At 35.9% G+C, this 21,709-nt stretch overlaps 1 protein-coding gene across 7 annotated transcripts in view; it reads left to right on the forward strand.

The window, feature by feature from the left end:
- Positions 1-21,709, forward strand: part of SNX13 (sorting nexin 13) — a 67,578-nt gene that overhangs the window by 35,265 nt on the left and 10,604 nt on the right. For 4 of the 7 annotated variants that reach the window (XR_008821302.1, XM_056335181.1, XM_056335178.1 and 1 more), the window contains exons 10-21: positions 568-706; positions 1,210-1,298; positions 2,431-2,530; positions 4,410-4,603; positions 6,212-6,316; positions 7,837-7,969; positions 8,711-8,748; positions 13,171-13,240; positions 15,850-16,022; positions 18,761-18,868; positions 19,778-19,888; positions 21,156-21,317. Coding sequence is in view for 5 of the 7 variants with exons in the window: in XM_056335181.1 (XP_056191156.1) it covers positions 568-706; positions 1,210-1,298; positions 2,431-2,530; positions 4,410-4,603; positions 6,212-6,316; positions 7,837-7,969; positions 8,711-8,748; positions 13,171-13,240; positions 15,850-16,022; positions 18,761-18,868; positions 19,778-19,888; positions 21,156-21,317 (1,422 nt within the window). In the remaining 2 variants the exon portion in view is untranslated. The remainder of the gene's footprint in view (positions 1-567; positions 707-1,209; positions 1,299-2,430; positions 2,531-4,409; positions 4,604-6,211; positions 6,317-7,836; positions 7,970-8,710; positions 8,749-13,170; positions 13,241-15,849; positions 16,023-18,760; positions 18,869-19,777; positions 19,889-21,155; positions 21,318-21,709) is intronic. The other 3 variants (XR_008821303.1, XM_056335180.1, XM_056335179.1) reach the window with 2 other exon arrangements.

Consider the following 21,709-nt stretch of genomic DNA (forward strand, 5'->3'; position numbering starts at 1 on the left):
CAGTATGCGTTGAAATAGTTTAATAGTATTTACAAGGTTATCTAAATTAGGGTTCCAGAGAGAGTATTAGTTCAGTAATTTCCTTCCCCCCCCCCCCCCCCCCCCCCCCCCAGTAGGTTATGATTGCATTGTAGAATGGTTTAATTCTTTTTGTAATTCTCTATCTTAAGAAGCCATTACTTTAGGAGCCTGTACACTTGCAGGGGACCTTGGCAAAGGTGAAACCTTTTCAGTGGCCTCACCAGTTTCTGCCTACTTAGCTAAGGAAATGGGTAATAGCAGAAGAGGGTTTTTTACAAGATTTTCATTAAAACGGTTGACAAACTTTCCATGTGTCTTTATTGTACTTCTTGAGAACAGAAAATGATGGTGTGAAATAGGTTTTGACTGTGCATGCTGCTGCTTTCTTGGTTCATGTAAAATTTTACTATCAAAGGAAGGTTTAGAAGCACAGAGTTTTTTCAAAATGCCGCTTTGCAGTGCTGTATGAAAATAATTGACTTAATGAAAAATCATGTCGTGCTTTTAGTTGTTTTGCATCATTCACACTGTAAAACTTTGTTTCAGATCCGTGATTCCAACTGTAACTATGAGGCCTTTATGAATATTATTAAATTAAGTGATAATATAGGAGAGTTGGAAGCAGTGAAAGATAAAGCAAGTGAAGAACTGCAATATCTTCGATCTCTAGATACAGCGGGAGACGGTTAGTAATGTATTGTTATACAAAATCTGAAATGCATTTAACAGCAAGATCTCTGAAGTATATTCTGAAAGTTTAAAAAATAAAAATTCTGACGCAGGATAGTATAAAATATTTTGTTATTTAAAAAGTAAATATGATTTAAGTAATATAAATATATCTTCATAAGTGTTTGGGTTTTTTTGTTGTTGTTTTTTTTTTTTAATCGGTTAGGTATACTTCCGCTAAATTGAAACTTGCTTTGGTGGTTCAGAATTTGAGTAATACTTTAGGTTTTAATAGGTAGTCAGTTAACAGTTAATCTGAAAAAGGAAGGAGAAAAGTATTTTTTTTTATTGTTCACTTCCATCAGTAAGGTGTTTAAATTGGAACAAAACCCCCTCCTATTCAAAGCTGATGTGTTTTGTAGTGGTATATCACTTTTCCTATGATATTTTTAGAGCATTTCAGAACAAGAGTTTATATACTCATCTGCATTGTTTAATCCTCTTTGTTTTTGCTTTCAGATATCAACACTATAAAAAATCAAATAAACAGTTTATTATATGTTATTAAAGTATGTGATTCAAGAATTCAGAGATTGCAGTCAGGAAAAGTAAGTGTTATAGAATTTTTTTAGTTCTTAAAGAGTGCAGTTGCAAATGACTTACTAGTTCGTTCTAGCTTTTTAACTCTTGCATTTTGAAATACAACTTAAGAGTATGCAGTTATAGGAATACATTATACAGCTGAAGTTAGTTTTGTATTTGCAGTTCGGTTACACAAAGAATTTCTTAACCTTCACATATTTAAAGGGTTTTGGATTCTGGCTTTAGCGATTTAGGAATGTCACTATATCTTAGAAACTATTCTTACCTTCTCAATACAAGAGTTAAACCAAAATGTTACATAAATACAAAGATGCTTTGCATCTATACACTTAGATTCAGTTCTTTTATTGCTGCTCCAGTGCGTACCTTGTGTGCGTCAGGCTTAGTTTTTTGCAAAGATCTCTTTTCTTGTTGATAAAGGTACTGCTTGCTGATTATTTTACAATGCCTTGTAGGCTCTGTGCATTGCCTTTTATTAGACATTTACCTCTTCAGTTCAACAAAAAGCCTAAGGCAAACTGCATGTTAAATCTGAGAATCTCATGTTGTTGTGTTGCTTGTTTTATATTTTAAAGCTGACAGAGTCAGTATGTTTGACTTTGCTTAGTTTCTGGACTCTCTTAATTGGACCTAGATGTTGCCCAAAGATAATGTGATCTTGCGTTGTCGTGGTTTGTGTTGTGTATGTTGACTGTTAAAATTTCTACAGCTGGACCCAGAAGCATTGCTGTAATAATGAGAAATGTCATATTGACAGAAGAAAGTCGGGCAGAGATGAATTTAAGTTGTGGTGACCTGCATCCCATCAAATGCTGAAATACATTCATCTTGTTAATTGATTTAAATGCTTACTGCCGCATTTGGTGAGGGATTTCAGGTTAATTTGGCTGGTATAGTATTATATGAATGGCAGTGTTAAAATCCAGCTTCCCATGTAACAGAAATCATCATGTTGAAGGCAAATAGTTTAGAGAATGTGACATTATGATCTAGATCATCACTTACGAATGACTGTGGAAATAACTAACAGTTGAGAGGGTCCTTTATTATCGATAATGTAAATTATTTTTATTATGTCTGCTTTGTGGTAAGTAGAAGTTTTAAAAGCCTATGAACACACTGAACTGTGTCTTACAGGAAATAGATACTGTGAAACTGGCAGCAAACTTTGGAAAACTTTGCACAGTCCCTCTGGACCATATTCTGGTAGACAATGTTGCACTACAGTTTTTTATGGGTAAGTGTTAATTTATCTGATCTGTCTTATTTATAAGGAATATGCTAATTCAGAGGACTGTACACTTGAAAATGCTAAATATAGGTATTTACTGAGTGCCCCTTGCCAGAAGTAACCAGAACCTTTTTTGCAAATCAGCCTGTAATTTACTGATCAGAACGCTATACTCAGTATTTTCAGAAGCTTGTATCAAGCTTATTTCAATACTGATCTCTTTGTAAGACTGTTCTTGCAATGTTTTATTGGTCTGTCACTTTGTATGTTTGTTCTGTTTAGAACAGAATCATTGGAAGAAGGTCTGTAATTAGAATGACTCAGAAACTTAACCATAATCGTTACTCTTTCTTTTGCTGGTCTTGCTGAAGCTAATGGAGCTATTGACTATAGATGTTAGATTGAAGTTTAGAGGATTACGAGGCTACTGAAGGTCGTCTGTTTGAGAAGCTAAAATACAGTGGTAATTTATGTACTACTTTAGGTTTATCATCAACGTTTATAATCAAGAAATTGATAGATTAAAACTGTATAATCAATTTTTAATATTTTCTAATGTTTGATTCTCTTCTGTGAATTAATTGGGCGGCTGATGTCATTACTAAGAATATCCATCAGTTTTGTGGGCAGTGATAGTACTGTTTATGCAGTAGATGGAAATACAGTACATCAGACAGGAAACAGTCTAGGAGGCTTCTGGAGTGTGTGGAAGATAACTTCCTGACATAGCTGGTGAGTGAGCCAACTAGGGAAGGCATCCCACTGGATCTGTTTGCTGTTTGCGAACATAGGAGGACTGGTGGGTGACATGATGGTTGGAGGCCATCTTGGACCTAGTGATCGTGAAATGATAGTTTTTGTTTCGTGGGATTAGCTTAACTACAACCTTGGTTTTCTGGAGGGCAGGCTTTAGCCCGTTGAGGAGCCTGGTTGACAGAGCCCCTTGTGAGGCAGTTCTGAAGGGCAAAGGAGTCCAGGAAGGCTGGATGTTCTTCAAGAACGAAATCTTAAAGGCACAGGAGCAGGCCGTCCTCATGTGCTGAAAGATAAGCCAGTGGGGAAGAAGAGTTGTCTGGCTGAACAGAGAGCTTTGATTGCAACTCAGGAAAAAAAAGGAGAGTTTATGATCTTTGGCAGATGGGGCAGGCAACTCAGGAGGACTACAAGGATGTTGTGACGTTATGCAGAGAGAAAATTGGAAGGGCCAAAAGCCAATTAGAACTTAATTTGGCTACTGCCATAAAATATGATAAAAAAATGTTTCTATAAATACATTAGCAACAAAAGAAGGGCTAAGGAGAACCTCCATCCTTTTTTGGATGCAGGGGGAAACATAGTGACAAAGGATGAGGAGAAGGCTGAGGTACTTACTTCTTCCTTTGTCTCAGCCTTTAATGGCCAGACCAATTGTTCTTGGGGTACCCAGCCCCCTGAAAAGGAAGACAGACATGGGCAGCAGAATGAAGCCCCCATAATCCAAGGGGAAATGGTCAGTGACCTGCTACACTACTTAGACGTACACAGGCCTATGGGGCCAGATGGGAGCCACCTGAGGGTACTGAGGGAGCTGGCAGAAGTGCTTACTGACCTACTGTCCATTTATCAGCAGTCCTGGCTAACCGAGGACATGATAGCTGACTGGAGCTTAGCAAATGTGACAGCCATCTGCAAGAAGCGTTGGAAGGAGGATCCTAGACTTTGCTGCTAATTTTGTTTACTGATTATCACCAATATTTATGTAGTACTTTTTATTTTTTTTACTCTAGATGACAAGTATTCTAGATATATAACCAGATCCTGGAGTTCCATATGTAATTATCATATAGAAATCTTATTTGAAGATTCACAACAGTAACTATGGTTGTGTGGTGGCTGTTTTCTGTAGATTACATGCAGCAGACTGGTGGCCAAGCACATCTGTTTTTCTGGATGACAGTGGAAGGATACAGGGTTACGGCACAGCAACAGCTGGAGGTACTTCAAAGCCGGCAGAAAGATGGAAAATACCAGACTAATCAAACCAAGGGTCTATTAAGAGCAGCTGCTTTTGGAGTTTATGAGCAATATTTATCAGAAAAGGTTGGAATAACTTATTTCTTCATTGTTTGGAATTTATTCTTCACACAGATGCTTCTTTGGTTGTTAGGGCTGTGTTAATACGGAATGGATGTGATGTAACACAAGTTGACATTTAAGCTATTGCTTGTGTATCATCTCTTTCATGTCAAGCAGTAAGAAAATGTCTTTCCCCCCTCCCCTTTTAAAAAGGCTCATACTGGCACTGACTATCCTGTCAAATGCCCTGAATGTGTTCCTCAGAAGCTGACTTCCTGGAATAGAGAAAATGTGAAGACAGAACAAGAAATTCTGTTCCTTTGTGTGTGCTGTCCTTTTCCCCCTTCCCTTCCTTTTACTCTGCCCTCCACCCCCATACGCCCCTTAAGAAGAAATGTTTTTAAAAAATGCAATCCAGGTTTTTTTACAAACTTGGGTTAAGATTTGGTTTTCAAATGAAGTAACTTCCTGTGCGCCTCTGTAATTGTCTGTGTAAATTATTCACATATCACAGTTGGGTATCTTTCAATAGGCTAAGCTTGAATGCTTCCAGTAGTCGTGTAATAATGGAGTCTTCTGTGAAAGAAAACACTTGTCAACTTGTGTTAACAAAGCGTCTTTGTTCTGAATTTGTGTATTCATAACGGTCACCTCTCAACTCACTCAAAAACTTTCCTCAACAAATTATCCCTCAAATATCTCGTAATGCTTCTCTTTCCACATAATTTGTTTCGCTTTGGTTTTTCACCTTAATAGTCTATCAGCATGGTCTGTACAGAGCTTGCTGTGATGGCTTTTTCACCCCAGTAGTCTATCAACATGGTGAACTATGCGGAGTTTTTTCTGATGGACTTTTGAGCTGACTGAATGCTCAGTAGTTTGAAGGCAGAAGTCACCTAACACTAGACCTGTTCCAAAGCTGATAAACTCAGCCTCTCAGCCATACTATCAGCTGAGCTATGTTGGCTCTGGTTCAGTGCTGGCTCCCTGTCTGTATTACAGAAAACTGGGAAAGTGTGTGAACTTGGGCTCATTTAAAAGTGCTTAATGGACAGGGGTTTGGAATATGTTGTACCAAGGAATGACTGGGAATCTGGTCGCTGATGTAGTTAGCATGCTGGTGGCTATAATAGATTCTGCACATAAAGCTGCTGTGATTTACAGCTACTAGTAATACCTCCAGAAACTGGCGGAGTTGAGAAACTGTTAGCCTTTCCACAGATGTTTCAGAACTTCATCAATTTTCTTACTTGGATTCAACTCTTACAGGACTCATCCAACTTCATTACTGGCTTGTTCTTAATTTCTGAATCTAGATCTTTTTATTCATAAATAAGTAAAACTTGCTTCTAGGTCTGAATAAATCTAGTTTAGGTATTGCTTCCAAATAATGTGCATAAATTCTTTGTATTTAATCCTGAAACTTCTGAGTTTTAATATGAACTCTGAACTTAATTTTGGGGGAAGAAGGGTGTCTGACTCCTTTTGTGTGTTCTAGACAGTTCTAGAGATGCTCATCAAGCAGAAACTTAGTTTACTTAGAAACCTGAAGAATTGTATTGGATTCTATTTGTGAAAATAGAAGCTTTCTTATTTTTATGCTGCAAAAGTTGATTTAGATCTCCATGACAGGCATCTCCAAGAGTTAATATTGATGACAACTTAGTAGCAAAACTGGCAGAAACACTGAACCATGAGGATCCAACGCCTGAAATCTTTGATGACATTCAGAGAAAGGTATACTGTATTCATCCTGTATTTCATAAGAACTGCTAATGCTATAGAGTATTAAATGTTACTGCAGCCATTGAAAAAGGAGGAAGGAACTCAAGTATCTGAAACTTAAAACCTGCTTTACCATTTTCCTATTCTATAAAAATCATATTCTAAATTGCCAACTTCTGCTTAGCCATTCATAGCCCATGGTTTTCAAAGCAGTAGACAGAGTAGGTATCCCGTATGAAAAAAATTATGAAGCACAATTTAGAATTATGGGATCATTATTTGTGTTTGTGCACTAATTTAAGAAAAGTGTAGGATAACTAAGTTGTGTACAATTTTGGTTCAGTTTTAGCTCTCTTTTTTTCAAAGGTGGATGTAAGCATGTTACTATATTAAATTCTGTATCTCTTTCCAGAAGTTAATTTGACTGTTCTGTTTCCGCACAGTGTAGCGCTCGGAAGCAGCAAAATACTGAAGATAAAACAGTCTTTTTTACTGTCTGCACACATAGACTTTATCAATCAAGTTTAATATATATATTATTTTCTAAAAAAGTAAATAAATATTCTGGCAGTAAATTACATACCCAGTCTGAGACAGTTTTAGGTCATTAATTTAATGTTCTCATTCATGCTGAAAATTACTGATGTGAGCTGTAGAACTTAGAATTGCTCTGTTGCACCTGAGGCCCACATTTAAGACTAATGAAAACCCTTGTGAAATCTGTATTGCTTAAAGTAGTTTACAAGGTCCTTGCATGTGATTTCTGCTGAAGAAATTACAAAAGAATAAAAAAATTGACTTCCTCAGACCTGTATGATTTTTTTTTTCCATTCTTACCAGGTGATAGCACTTGTAGAAAGCATTCTATGAAAAAAAACTCCATCATTAAAATATTCTAGAGTTGACATGAATATCCAAATATTGTAAATGAATTCCCACCACATATAAATATGTGTGTGTATATGTATACATACTGTCACTGTATAGGCTATATAGATAAGTTTTTGAGGTGGTGTGGTTAAATCTTTAGTGAGGTAGGATTATACTGTGTTGGCCAAACTGGAATTTTTCAGGAAAGTAGTATGCAGTGTCTTCCCTTCCTTTCCCTCTTCTCACTCTCCCTGTGAGTGTCTGCCAGGCTCTGGTTGTAGTTTTATCAGTGAAGAAGGACTCTCAGAGATAACCTGTTGTGAAATGAGTGAAGACCAAATATGTTTATAGTGCAATTGAAATGATTAAGAGGAGAGGAAGGAAACATTTAGAGTTAATGTACTACTTCCTATATGTACGTGTCTCACTCGTTAGATGTTTTCTCAGACTGTATTACACTTCTAGCACAATTAGTTCTCATAACCTTTCCGTTAAGAGCAAGCCTGAATTGAAATTTCACAAACTTGCATTAAGATTGTAAAGGAAACCTGGAGACACATAATGGTACAGATACATGCTGGTCAAGTACAATTTATGAAAGCTTGTCTGATTAATTAAAAAATGTAAAATATTTCTGAAGTTGGCGTTTTTATTTCAATAAGGTGTATGAATTGATGCTGCGAGATGAAAGATTCTACCCTTCGTTCAAACAGAATGTTTTGTATGTACGTATGTTAGCTGAGCTGGATATGCTGAAGGATCCTAGTTTCAGAGGATCAGATGATGGTGAAGGAGGTGAGCTCTGTGTCTTTAAGGGGGGTTTCCTAGAATCATTTTTTTCTGCTTTAAAGTGGAAATAAGAAAATGATCCACATTGGTTTTGAGAAATCAGAAAGTTCCTGTAGTATCTCTGATTTTTAAGTTAATGTTTCCTCCTTGTGCATTTTTTGTAATTTCTTTTGGGAGTCACATAGCTTTTTTTTCTGTAGTAACTTTATTAATTTCATGTAAATTTTTTGTCGAGTCTTGGTAACAAGCATGTCACTAAAATAAGTATGTAACTCTTGCATTCTCATTTTTTAATTCAGAAATATTTGAGATTCTGCAAGATACTGGGTAGTTTTAATGCATAACTATATTAATCATTTGGAAATAGTACATAGGAGATGTGGCTTTTTAAAGCATTTAAAATAATAATTCTCATTAATTGAAGTACAAATCTGATGGAAATTGTTCAACTATTCAACTGACTCCTTAATGAAGCAATGTCATGTGGTGATATAAACTTAAAAAGGAATGTTCTCTGAATTATTTTTCATACCTATAGCTGTATAGACTTAGGTGCATTTTCCTTTAGATATCTCTGTTGGAAACTTGAAGTACTTATATGTTGGGTGCAACATTTTGCCCAATGCCACAGTTGTCCGTTATTTTCCATCATGTTTTGTCTTTGCATTTTTACTACTTGTGTGTAGCCCAACACTGGAGAAAATCTTCTAACCTGTTTTTTCCTTTCCCTTTCCTCTCTGCTTCCAGAATCTTTTAATGGGTCTCCTACTGGCAGCATAAATCTGGTAAGTACTTGGGGGTTTTTTTATTATTTTTTTTTTCTCCCCAGCAGTAGGGAATGTGTTATAAATAGTTTAAATTATGCACGTAGAGGTCTTACTTCACAGCAGTTTAATTTCTGAGAAAGCTCTTGAATCAAATTGAAACCACACATAAGGTATCAATTTATCTGTAAGATAAACCTGTCCTTTTTGTATTTTCCCCTGTGGTTAATGAAATTTTGCATTGTTTCTCACAGAAGCAGTAATAATCTGTAGTTTATGCAAAGCATACTTTCTTGTCCCTGTTTTTTTTTAAATAGACATAATTTTTGGGTTAAGTAATAATAGGTGAAAAAAAATCTTTTGAAACTGAAGGATTAATTTCAAATACACTGTAAAATGAGGCTTTTAATTAGATTTGTGTAGGTTGATTGCTGTTGTTTCTTTGAGGTAGGACTTGATTTGGAAACGTTGAAGTATCTGGAGTTTATTCAGAATATGGATCTTTGTTTTCTAATCTGACTAATTTCAGGTTCAATTTTTGTTATTTTTTTAAGCAATTCTTAACAGGGTCAGTTTGTCAGAACCTTTTGTTACATGAATGTACCTAAATATTTGAAATACGCTTCTGCATGTACTAGTGGTTGCATAAGTATGAAGAGAACTGTATACTTCTACCAGGCTTTTTCCAAATAACCTGTCCCACATAATCTTACTAGGTTTAAAATGTTTTAAACCAAAAATCAATTCACAGTTATTTAAAAAGGAAGAATGTCATAAACATTTTGATGTATTTCCTCCCCTCCCTCTTGTTTCTTCAGACTGTGTAGCTGAGCCACAGGGTATGCAGGGCTCAACTGGACATATGAGAGTATTTTTCCAAATCTTTCAGTTTTAGAAATGTTTGCAATCTGCATGTAATTTCCTCACTTACGTGAATCATAGGCCCTTCTAATACATTCTTGGAAGATGCTGTAGCTCCTTAGGAGTTCCAGTGCATTGCTGAGATCATGCTTGTGCATGCAGAGGAATAGAGTTTATTTTGTAAAGGAATACATTTAACATAAATGTAAACGTGTTTCTGTGTAGGAGTTGATTGATTCTTGTTTACATTTTGAAATACAAAGAAAAGGGGAGGAGGTCACCTGGTAATAATTTATGCAAACTCCTGTTAGATGCATTAGGAAAACTTAATTTAGCTGTATATTTTTATAAATTTACATACAATTCTGGTACCATTTCACAAGATATTAGTTGACTAATCTCTATAATAAAAGATCTTTTAAATGTCTTGAGTACTTTTTCTAAGAATGTTCTGACATATCAAAGTCATATTTTATGGATGGGGATTTGTGATTGAAGTGGCTCATCTAGCCTAGTGGTTATCTGCTGCTTAGTTTCGTGTGGCCTTTCTAAACCAAGCTAGAAAGTCTTAAAGTCTTTATCAAGCACTGTTGCAATACAAATAGGTATTTGCATGGGACAGTTAAAGATCTTGTTTTTTGTTTTTGTTGTGCAAAGGGTATTTGCAGAATATGACATTTAATATTTTTATAGAGAGTGAAGAACATTCTAGCAGAAATGTGTAATAAAGTTTTATTTATGCAGAAGAACTTTTACTTTCTGTAGTCCATATTGTTCAGGGTTTTCAGTGCTTTTACAGGTGTTTGAATACTGGTAGATTAGTTTTTCCTGGCTGAACTCCATGTCAAAAGTAAATTTCTGTGCACATAGTTTAGCTCCCTTGTGTTAGTCAGTTACATGAAGAAAAATAGACCTTTGAAAGGTTACTTCAAAGGTCAGGGAATTTCTGTACTTCTAGTTAATGACAGTGTATTAAATAAGATTGGATTGTGGTATATTTTCCTGTTTTAACTACCTTGTGTTCTTGTGAATATACCTCGTTCAAAGATACTAGGTCATACTAAATACAAACTGTTGTGTTACCTGTTCAAGTTTCAGCGATTTCATTTACTTGTGTCAATTGTTGCTACATATAGTGCCTTGCCACAGCAGCTGGGCGTTTCCTACATTTTTTATTATAAAATACATTGCCTGCAGTTTATACTTCCACTGTAAGAATGTATTTTAAGATCATTTGGAAGAGAGGCTCAAAATTAATCTGAAGAAAAGTTATTTTACAGAAGTATATTCTTAATTTTGACCTGTTAGTTTGACATATTAATCTACTGTATTAAACCAATAGGGCATTTTGGGGGGGTATAAAACTACTGTAAATGTTTATAGACTCTTTCAGATTTCATCTAAATGGATCAATAATGTGAGCTTTACATATTGCTTTTGCATTGAGTAAATAGGAGTTACACAAGTGTTACATATCTTAAGACCTTGAATGGCAGCAGACATGGGTGGGTTGAACTTCTGGCAATCATTAGTGTATGTCAGCTTGAACCCCATTCAGTTATCAAGTGGAAAACTGCACTCTCAGAATGGAATGAAGGGAGGTAAGGAAACGTTTGATAGTACCTTAATGTCAGTATTTTATACCAAGCAAAATATTGGAGGAGTTGACTGTACTTGTTGTCTTTGATAACGTCCCTCCCATCTGACTAATAATCAAATCCTTTAAGATTTGAGCTCTAAGAATGTCAAGAAATTATCTAAGCTTCCACAGTTAGCTGCTGTTGATCAGTCTCAGGTGATATTCTGCTCCTAAATTTGGACACTGCAGTACAGAGCACACCTTATAGGGTTGCTACTGTCCAAGGGTGTCTTCCTTAAGAATGGACTAGGTCAGAGAAGTTCTAGCCCTGTATCCAACAATGACCAAAAGCAAGTATCTAATGATTATCGGAAGAGTCACTTATGGTGATGCTTTACCAGAATACTCTCCAGCATACAGTAACATGATTTGGGAGTTCTTGAGGGAAAGATGATGTCTGTTCTCAAAGTGTTTTTGTGTGACTTCATCTGTTGTTCCACTGAACAGACATAAACACACTGCTGTAGTGTGCAGTGGCAAAATGGATTTCCCAAATGGGCTTTTCTTTCTTCTACTTTTTTCAATCTGGGACTTTTCTACTCTTAAGTTTACAAGCTGTATCACAAGATATTTAGATATCCTTACTACAGTACATGTTAAAGCATCGTTAATATGTTCAGACCTTTTTAATGATGCCATTTATTCAGTATCTAAACTTTGTAACAGAAATGTTATTTCCCTTGCCTTCCATAGTGGATATTTAGGCAGAGATCAATTGATGTGGTTGAGGCAGGAAGAGCTGTTCCCTCTAGAGAGCTTGTGAAGGAAGGAGTGGAGTATTATGTTGGAATATTTTGGAGATAGTAAAGATTCAGATGAAGAAGGGGCTAGAGCACAGACTTTAAATAATTTATGTGTTCAAGTCTGACCTGTCTTTTGATTATAATCACATGAGATTGGCTTATGTTTAAGGAAACAGGAGTTTAGAAGCTTGATTGATGTAGGTTGAGGTATTAGTTTGACAGCAGTATGGCACTGTTACCCCGTAAATCCCATTCTAGGTAGATTTTAGTGGCAACTCACTATTAAACTGGCTTGGTTAAGTTATAAAAGATAGCTGTATATTCATTTTGAATGTGTATCTTAGAAGAATTTTAGAATTTTGGCGTAAAATAAAGTAGTTGGGATCCCGGTGCCTATGAATTCTACTTAAGTAGCTCCATCTTTGTTTTTTCACCTGGTAATTTAAGGTTGGGATCACATGTGTAGTGGCCCGTCCTCTATTTCTTTCAATTACATATCCAAGTTTTTCACCCAACAATTTTGCAGAGCTTTATGTCAAATCTTAGTAGTCAGATGTATTAATTTTTTAATAATAGTGAAGCTTTTCTAAAAGACTCGTTGGTCGTCCTTTGATCTGAATAGGGAAACAGGGCTTCAGCCAGCTGAGGATGTACCTGTTCATTTTTCACAATGGTAAACATTCTGAGAAAAGCGTATGTTGCTCTTTACATACAGCAGATACATTACTCAAGTTTTACTGCTCTGTAACTTTTGTGTAGTGTTTGAAGTCAGTTAAAAGAAAACAAAATGGTATAAAGATAAAACCAAAAGATCTGTTCCACAACATCTGTATGTCCACAATTGTTCGGGTGGGGGTATGTGTGGAGTTTTTTAATGCTCAGTAGAAGACTGTAGCTGTACTTCTGTTAAGAGTTGAGATAACAAGTGAAAGCGGCAAATATATTAGAATGATCACAAACCTATGAAACTGGTAGGGGAAATGAAGGGCCCTAGACTGCGTAAAAGGAAGGCTTAAGTAACCAGGTGGGGCAAAGGCTTACTTGCATTGTTCAGTGCATTAAGCTTTTCTATTAGTGTAGTGAACTGAAAGTTTGGAAATTAAATAATGTGAATCAAAAAGCGTCTCTCAAACGAGATGTATCTGTGATCTTATTCTGTTGCCCATTTCTTCCCTCTACCATCTCTCCCCCACCCTGCAGTCCTTAGATGACCTTTCAAATGTCCCTTCTGATGAGACAGTTCAACTCCATGCATACATCTCAGATACTGGTAAGTGAATTTGTTATGATGGCTGCTTACTTGTTTTCCACCATTTATTTTGATTATTTTAATGTTACAAGCCCTTAAAATCCTAATCCTTTCATTTTTTTAACCTCATGAAACATATGAATTCATATTTTCCATTAAATCCTTGTAATGGAAATCCTTACAGAATTGGAGCTGTAGGTCATAGACTGTATATCTGTCCTTAAAATGTGATTTAATTTTTGGTTATATGGTATTATTATTTTCCCTGTCTCTGGAGAATCATTCATTAAACTTAATATTGAGTAGCATTTATTTTAACAACTATTTAAAGAACATATTCTGAAAGCCATCTCTGTCTAGTCAAACAATTCTAATTCTTGACTCTACTCTTACTGTAATATTTCCCCCTGGTTTTTGTGTTTCCTTATTGACGTAGCTTAATTTAAGTTAGTGACTAGTCTTTACAGTGGTGGCATTTTTGGTTATCTATTATAAAAATTTGTATAGTAATAAATTATTTTTATATGTTTTCACAACAAAAAATCAGATATTATTTGCAGATATTCTAGTTAGATGTGATTGCACTGGGTAATTAAATTGTGAATTGATTTTCAGATACTTTTTTTGGGTAGATTTTACTATGCAATAGACTTTGAAATCTGTGCTTTAAATAGCAGACGTGAGCTGTGAGCAAGAATTCCAACTACTTGACATTTTAATTAAACGGTGTTACTCCAACACAGTATGAGAGCATGGTTCAATCCAAGTCTTATGTAGTCAGTTCTTGGAGAAGGGGAAAAATAATTTAAAAGATAAGAATCACAATTTTGCTTTTTTATTAAAATGGCATGTGAAACTTTTCTCTGAATTAAACTTAGAACCACGCAAATTATGTTAAATTCATAATCCGGTGTGTATAGGTATCTATCAGCTTGACTCTGGATCCATAATGCTCCACTTGAACCAGGGGATATGTACAGGTTCATATTGTAAGATGGGGTTAAACTGGATGTGTCCTCTTCTTTATGTCATGTTTGAACAAGAAATAGAAGTCCCTGCTTTCTGGGTGCTACATGCAGTAGATGCATCCTGCATCTGCGTGCAGGCTCCTTTCCTCTGCCAATTACTACCCTCTACTGTGCTTGCAGGGTGTATACAAGATCTTCTCCATAATCTTAAAGGATTCACCTTGTCTTGTGTTGCAAAATAAACTCTGATTAAGAAGCTATGACATAAGGGACAGTGGGGACAACTTCTTTCTTTCTCTGCCACTCCTGTCCTGAAGTGGTACTCCTAAAGGTGCAGCTTAGCAGTGTTCCTGAGATGTGATCTGGCGGCTGCACAGCAGAATGGTCAACATGAGCTTAAGAGGATAGGGCTTGCTCAGCATCCATGGGGCCGGGGTTTCCCAGTTCTGTTCTCTGGGCAGTCTTTTGGCAGCATCCTGACGGCCCACTCTTTGCACTTGGGTTTCAGTGCTCAACATTCTTCTTCTAGAGGGTGCATGGCAAAGGAAAGGTGCTCCATGCACCTTGCTCATTGAGTGATTCCTTACATTGTCAGCAGCTGCCTCTATCCTAGAGCTGCTCCCTGGCTGCTTAGACCTTGGCGTTATTACTTGAGAGAAGTCAAGGCTGGAAGCATAACAGAGATTGGAGATGATGATCAGTCAGGAAAAGTGTATTTTATGGAGCACTGGTGCATTGAAAAATTCATAGAACTTGATTAAAAAGTATTTTCATCTAGCCACTGGAAAATTGTGGTTACTGGTTATTGGCTCAGTACTTACAGAGGCAACAGATAAAACATACCACTTTAAACTGTGCAGTGTAAACAATATTGGTTCTAGGTTATTCTGTAGATTAAATGAAAGTTTTCTTGAAACAAGCTCTGTACTGGGAGAATTCTGTGATGGGGGAATGTCCAAGAGAATATAAATATTCAGTGGAGAACAGAAAGATGTTTAGTTCTGTTTAAGATAGATCTGTGTTCTTTCCAGATATAAATTTACTTCTCCATAGAAGCCGTGCACGCATGTATGGACACACAGAATACATTATATATATGTGTGCACTCACACACAGAATACATATGTATGTCTGTGTATATATAGTTTCTGTTGACTCAAGTAATGTGTGGGGGGGTATTTTTTACCTCACAGTTAGTAAGAAACTGCTGATGTTAGTAACAAAACCAAATGCTTACAGCTTGTTAGCACTGTTTTGTATTTATAGATGTTTTTGATGGACAAACTTTTGTAGTATGATTAGAATACTTTGCAGACTTGAATTTCTTCTTTCACCTCTGTCTTGAGTTCTTTAGGTTAAAATTATTTTTAAAATATCTTTTCAGTATTCTTAAAAGTTGAAACCTTTTCTATTCTTTGTTTCTGTTTTGCATGTCAGTGAAACTTGCCTAACTAAGGCTACTTAATCTAAGTTTACATAGTAAGTTTCTGGAGGGTATCCCTTATACAGTGTTTTGGATAAAGGGATGGCTTACTCTTCTGCTTGCATGCCCATTTTTGTCTTTCAAGTCTGTCATTCCAGACATTTCTTCACTTCACGTTTGTGTCCTTTCGTCTTCCTTTCTGTTTGTTCCTTTTTTTTTGTTTGTTTTTAAACTACTAGTCTATGCTGACTCTGACCCATATGCTGTGGCAGGAGTGTGTAATGACCACGGCAAGACATACGCACTGTATGCTATCACAGTCCATCGGCGAAATCCAAACAGCGAAGAGACATGGAAGACATACCGGCGCTACAGCGATTTCCATGACTTTCACATGAGGATCACTGAGCAGGTAATTAATCTCATGAATCTTTTAAGGTTTCTTTGAAAGGTGCTTTTTCTGTGTGGTGGTATGGCATGAGTGCTGGCTTTCTCAAAGTGACTTAAGATGTGGGGTTGAAGCACTACATTATTTTCTGTTGAAGTGTACTTTTTTTACCATTTATATCATACCTTACTTGTACTGAGCAGTTTACAGGTGCATGTTTATATAGTTTCATACCTGATGGCTATATAATTGCTGTAACACAAGGAAATGAACTTAGAAAGCTTTTCCCCCTGCCACCTCCTTTGCTTAAATTTACTTTAAAATGTTTCCGTGGAAGTGTTATTGGTCTTGAACAGCGTTGTATTTCGTTTGTTATTTGTCGCAGAGGTTAAGAAATAAAAGCTGAGCTAGGGAAATAGGTGTTTAGGTTTTAGATGAAATGTTACAGATCGGTGGGGTCTTCAAAGGGACAGCTGTTGGCAGTTCAGTGTACTGCTAAACAATCTGCCTTTTATTGTTGTACTTGTATTCTCAGACTCTTAACCCTTCTAACATGAAATTAAAAAAAAATAGAGACTTGTATGTAATTCACCAGCTGGTAGAAAGTAGAACCTGCTGACATGAAAAAGTGTCAAAAATGCATTGCTTTTAAGAGGAGGGTGAAATGCTTTTAAACCAAGCCCTTGGAGAAGTCAGATTTGACTGTATAACCTTTGAACTAGTCAGAAGTGTTGGATTATATCACTTTACCCTGCTACTAACAGAGAGGCAGAGAGAACAAATTGTGTGCAGGTAAGTTAGAGTTGTAAAGTCACAACAGTAGTGAAAATGGAAAAGGCTTTTTTATTAGAAGCAGACATTTTGTTGAATACTTGTATTAATAATAAATATTGTATAACTTGTAATAAACAAAGTCTGACATTGCTCTGAATTTCTGATTATCTTAGTGTGCTGTCAATAAATGTGAAATTTTTGTACTCTTCAAATTATTTTTTTTTCTTTTTTTTTTTTAATTTTGTTTAAATTAATTCACTGTTTTGAACAGTCCCTGTTCTTTTGAAACAGGTATGGGTTCCTGGATCTTATAGTGAGTTAGTGTTCTGCTGGTATGGGGCAATCATTTAAAACTGACTTACCAGTAAATGACTAGAAAAAAAATAGCAACAGCAAAAATTTTCAAAAGAGAGAAGCTCAGAAATTTCTTGTTGCTAAATCTGCTTTCTTTGAATTTACAGAAAATGAAAACATTATCCTAGAACACTGAGGTTGCAAAAAAAAAAAATAATTCCTGTGTTTCATTGCACCTGAGACTCCCAACATTTTTGCTTTGTTTTGACAATAAAACAGACATTCCTACTGAATTTATGGGGCACAGGAATGTCACTGATAGACTGAACACCCTTCCTGTGTCCTTGTCCGAGACATTGTTTTTGCCATGTTAAGGGTAAAGGTTAGCATCTTTTAAATAAAATTAATAGGAAGGGCAGGGATTATTGTTTTTCAGAGAAAATAGGTGCTTGATCCAAAATGGAATTGAAGTTAGCTGTGCATAGTATCTGTGTGTGCTCTTTTCCTTAAAGTAATGAAAGATTCACACCAGTTTCTTTATTCAGTTATGTAATAAATACTATTTGAAGTAGATATCAATATTTAAAATAGAGGCTGTTCTTTGCTTACATTGCTTCTGTTTGGATACAAGTATTGAAATAAAAACTAGACCATCTTCTGTTCATTTTTTTTTCCCCACATGACCTATTTGCAAGGGAATGGGATTTGTAAAAGTTGGAAAGAGTTATTCTTTGGTGCTTCCTACAGGCCATAAATGTTATACGAGCTCTGTGACCTTCCAAAGTTTAATGTTGTTTTCACAAAAAGACACCTTGCAGGGACTGAATGGAATCAATCTCATTAAATTTATAATTCTGTGGTCTTCTTTAGAGAGAAAAGTGTACAACCTTTCTCCAGGTTATTTCTTAAAGCCTAGGTACTATACCTTTATCTCTTTACTGCCTTAAAATACTGTTTTTTATAGGAAGTCTGGATTTTGTGTTTGGATAATCCTGATTCTTCAAGTTTTATTCTTGTCAAGTTTTTTTATTTTTGTGCATTATAGCAAATATGTTCAACCTTCTTCAGCGTTAAGGCCTCTTCGTTCCCTGCTGCTTCCAACACCCATTCTTTCTGTAAAACCCTAACAGTGGAATACATGTAAACCGGTGCCAATCGCTGTCATTACCTGGAGAAATGGCATAGGTGATGGCATATCAAGCATGGTATAATAACCTGTGTGTAAACTGGGTGCTGCCATCCACTCCAGGGATAAAAGCTTAATCATTTCCTTAGTAGGTTTGATCAGGAGAGGAAAGAAAAGATGTTTTAGAAAAATTGATAATTTTTCTTGATGTAGTCTCATAACCGTGCTAACTTCTGCCCAAATAATAATGATAAATAATGATAAATCTTGAGCCTAAGCCTTTTGCACGCTATACTAGTCTGTATTTCAAAAGTGAGTTTCATGTGTGTGTGCGTTCAGAAATTTTGTCCTTGACAGTCTCCTGAGAATTTTCGTACATTTGGTCTTGACTGCCTACCTTTCATTTTGGCTTCTCCATGGAGTCTGATCCAGGCTTGATGCAGAAATTGTCAGGTGCTATGTGGTAGATAAGAATAGGTGAATGTAAGATCCCTCTCATTTCTGAGCTTATATGGTGGCTTGAAACTCTTGAAAACAGAACAAAAAAATTTTATCCTTTTTTTTTCAGTTTGAAAACCTTGCAAATATACTGAAACTTCCTGGCAAAAAGACATTTAACAATATGGACAGAGAATTTTTGGAAAAGAGGAAAAAAGATCTAAATGCGTATTTGCAGGTAGGCTGTTACGGTTTTTTTGCTTGTGTTCTCCGCTGAAATTCTTCCAAGGCAGAAAATTTGGTAGCATGTGCTTTTTCTTTTTAAGAAAAAAACCAAAACAAACAAAAAAAAAGCTGTGTTGTAGATGGTACGCAATCCTAAATAGTATACTGCTAGAACTTAATATTTAATAAGTTTGCCTTTTCTTTGCTGTTTTGGTTTATTCTCAGCCAGTTCTGTCACTGGTAAGGTTCCATCTCTGTTAGTTTTGAGCTCTATGCCATTAAACTTTTTTCCATTACGCTCCTGTTGTGGTTACTTTCTCTTGCACTGTTGCATAAGGATTGGTGTGGCACCCACTCTGGCGGTGCAGCAAACCACACAGCTTCTCCTTTGAGATACAGCTTCTATCAGCCTGACTAAAGGAATTCAGTTATTTCACTTCATAGGAACTTTCTGGTTAAGCAGCACAAAAATATGGAGCAATTCAGTGGATGTGTTAATGATAAATAATGAAGATGAACAAAACGTAGTGAAGGCTGATTGTTCTGTTCAGATTGCTAACACTTTTTTCTCCTTTGTGTGAGAGATGTGCCCCATTTTTAATAGCAACATTTTTTCCAGTCACAGCTTTTCACTTTTTTTTTTCCCCTTGGAGTTTTAGAGGCAGTTTTAGTGGTCATAAATGTGCGTATTTTTCTGTAGGATGCTAGAATTAACCTACTAGTTAAAATAATGGGAATTGCCAGGGAGCACATCAGTTTTATCTTGAGAATAGTGTAATGTTGGAATAAAATTTAGAGAATGAATGAGAAAATATATTCCAAGATGTAGTGTCTTTGTGCATGGTAAACTTCTACTAAACAGAATACTATGGCCTGTTTCATTATTTATTAAAAAACAGCTTTTGAAAATTATTTTACACAGCTCTTGTTAAATCCTGAAATGATGAAAGCTTCTCCAGCTTTAGCCCATTATGTGTATGACTTCCTGGAGAATAAAGCCTACAGCAAAGGGAAGGGGGATTTTGCACGGAAGGTAAGAATGTTTTGTACTGTCAAGGGAACTTTAGAGCATTCAGTAGTGCAGTGATCACATTAAAGAGATGTTGAACTGATATTAAACAGCTATATAGCACTTTCAAAACAACTTGCAAGTGAGTTGCTTTGAATACTTTGTGAGTGGCAAAGTGTCTGAGAACATATGGAACCAAACATTTACCATTTTTATAACAGGTAAATTTATTTGTATGACAAGGAAATAAAATTTTCAAATCGGACACAGTGTATTGCACCAAGGCTACTTTGAAAGTGTGTTTGTTGCAAGTTACTTTTCTGTCAGACATCTGTGATTTCTTTTTGTAATCTCATTCCTTTTAATTTCTTTTTTCAGTTCTATACTCTTTATTAGTGCTGTTACCATGCTTTCCACTTTTCAGCCCAAAAGATTAAATGCATTTCCCTTCAAAAGCAGCTGTTACGTATTTAGCTGTTGTAACCTTTCAGAGCTCTGAGCTGTGCATCCTTTTTGTTAAGCCACCAGGACTCTCTTCAGACAAATGATTCTTGACCAGTTTGTGTGGGCGTCTCTTTGCAAATGTAGCTATTTCTAAATTTTCAGTGATTTTGATACGAAAAGCATCTGTGACTGTATTGTCACTTCAGGTTGTTGTTCTACCTCAGTTCCTTGATAAATATTTAACTGTTTCACTGTTAAGTATTTATGAAGGTCTATGTAATGACTGAGTGAGATTTGCTTCCCAGCTTTTCAAGTGGAAACTTAATTTTTAAGGACATCACTCTAGTATTTGTGTCTGTTTGCGCTGAATTTAGAGTATATACTGAAAGAAAAATATTAACAGTTTATATGGAACTACTTCGGTTTTAATTATACTTGCTGTGATATTAAAGCATATTACTCCAGTGCTGTTTAAAAGACACATGTTTCAAAGATGAGTAGTTGAAAGAAGTAGTGAAACATATGGAAGTAGGAAGCTTGGAAGGGAAAAATGGCATTGAATGGATAAGAAAAGGAAAATAAATTCAAGCTAAGAATAGCTGAGGGATGGGACATGGAAAGGACTCAGGAAAAAGATCTGCTGAAAGATGTAAATAGCTACAGTAGGGCTGTAGGAATGAGAAATATAAATGAAAGTGAAGTTAGCACATTATTCTGCATTCTGCAATGAAGTTAAGCAATTTGAGTACGTTACTGTTCTCTGGTACAGTGTGATACTTCTCATAGTATATTAACTACTGGTGTCCTCATAAACTGTACAATTCTGGTTAAACGTCTTCCCCTTCAGATGGACACATTTGTAAACCCACTGCGTAACTCTATGAGAAATGTATCAAATGCAGTCAAGTCTCTCCCTGACAGCCTGGCAGAGGGAATGACTAAAATGTCAGACAACATGGGTAAAATGTCAGAGAGATTGGGACAAGACTTAAAGCAATCATTTTTCAAGGTAAGAAAATACTTGATAGTTAATACATACTAATAATTGGAGATTAGCTATCGGCTCATGTAAACTTACGTTGTATACTATAATGAAGGGTCAAGTCATCAGACAGGAAAGCAATCTGTTTTATTCCTACACCCTTTTAATAAGGTGCAGCAGTCATTATGCTACAAATGTGGAGTTCTTTTTGCTATTAAGTAATACATTTTCATATGGCAACTACAGATTGTTACAGTGGTCGTTCTTCACTTAATTCTACTCAGCCACTTGAGAAGAGTATGAGTCACTGATTTTCTCATTTTTTTTACCAACCATTCTCATAAAGCTAGTTTGCTGCATCTGCTGCTTTCACCAGAAAAAAAAAAAAATTCTTCTGAAACTTAAAATAAGAAGATAGC

This window comes from Falco biarmicus, chromosome 4 (genome assembly GCF_023638135.1).
Source record: "Falco biarmicus isolate bFalBia1 chromosome 4, bFalBia1.pri, whole genome shotgun sequence".
NCBI classification, from domain to species: Eukaryota; Metazoa; Chordata; class Aves; order Falconiformes; family Falconidae; genus Falco; species Falco biarmicus.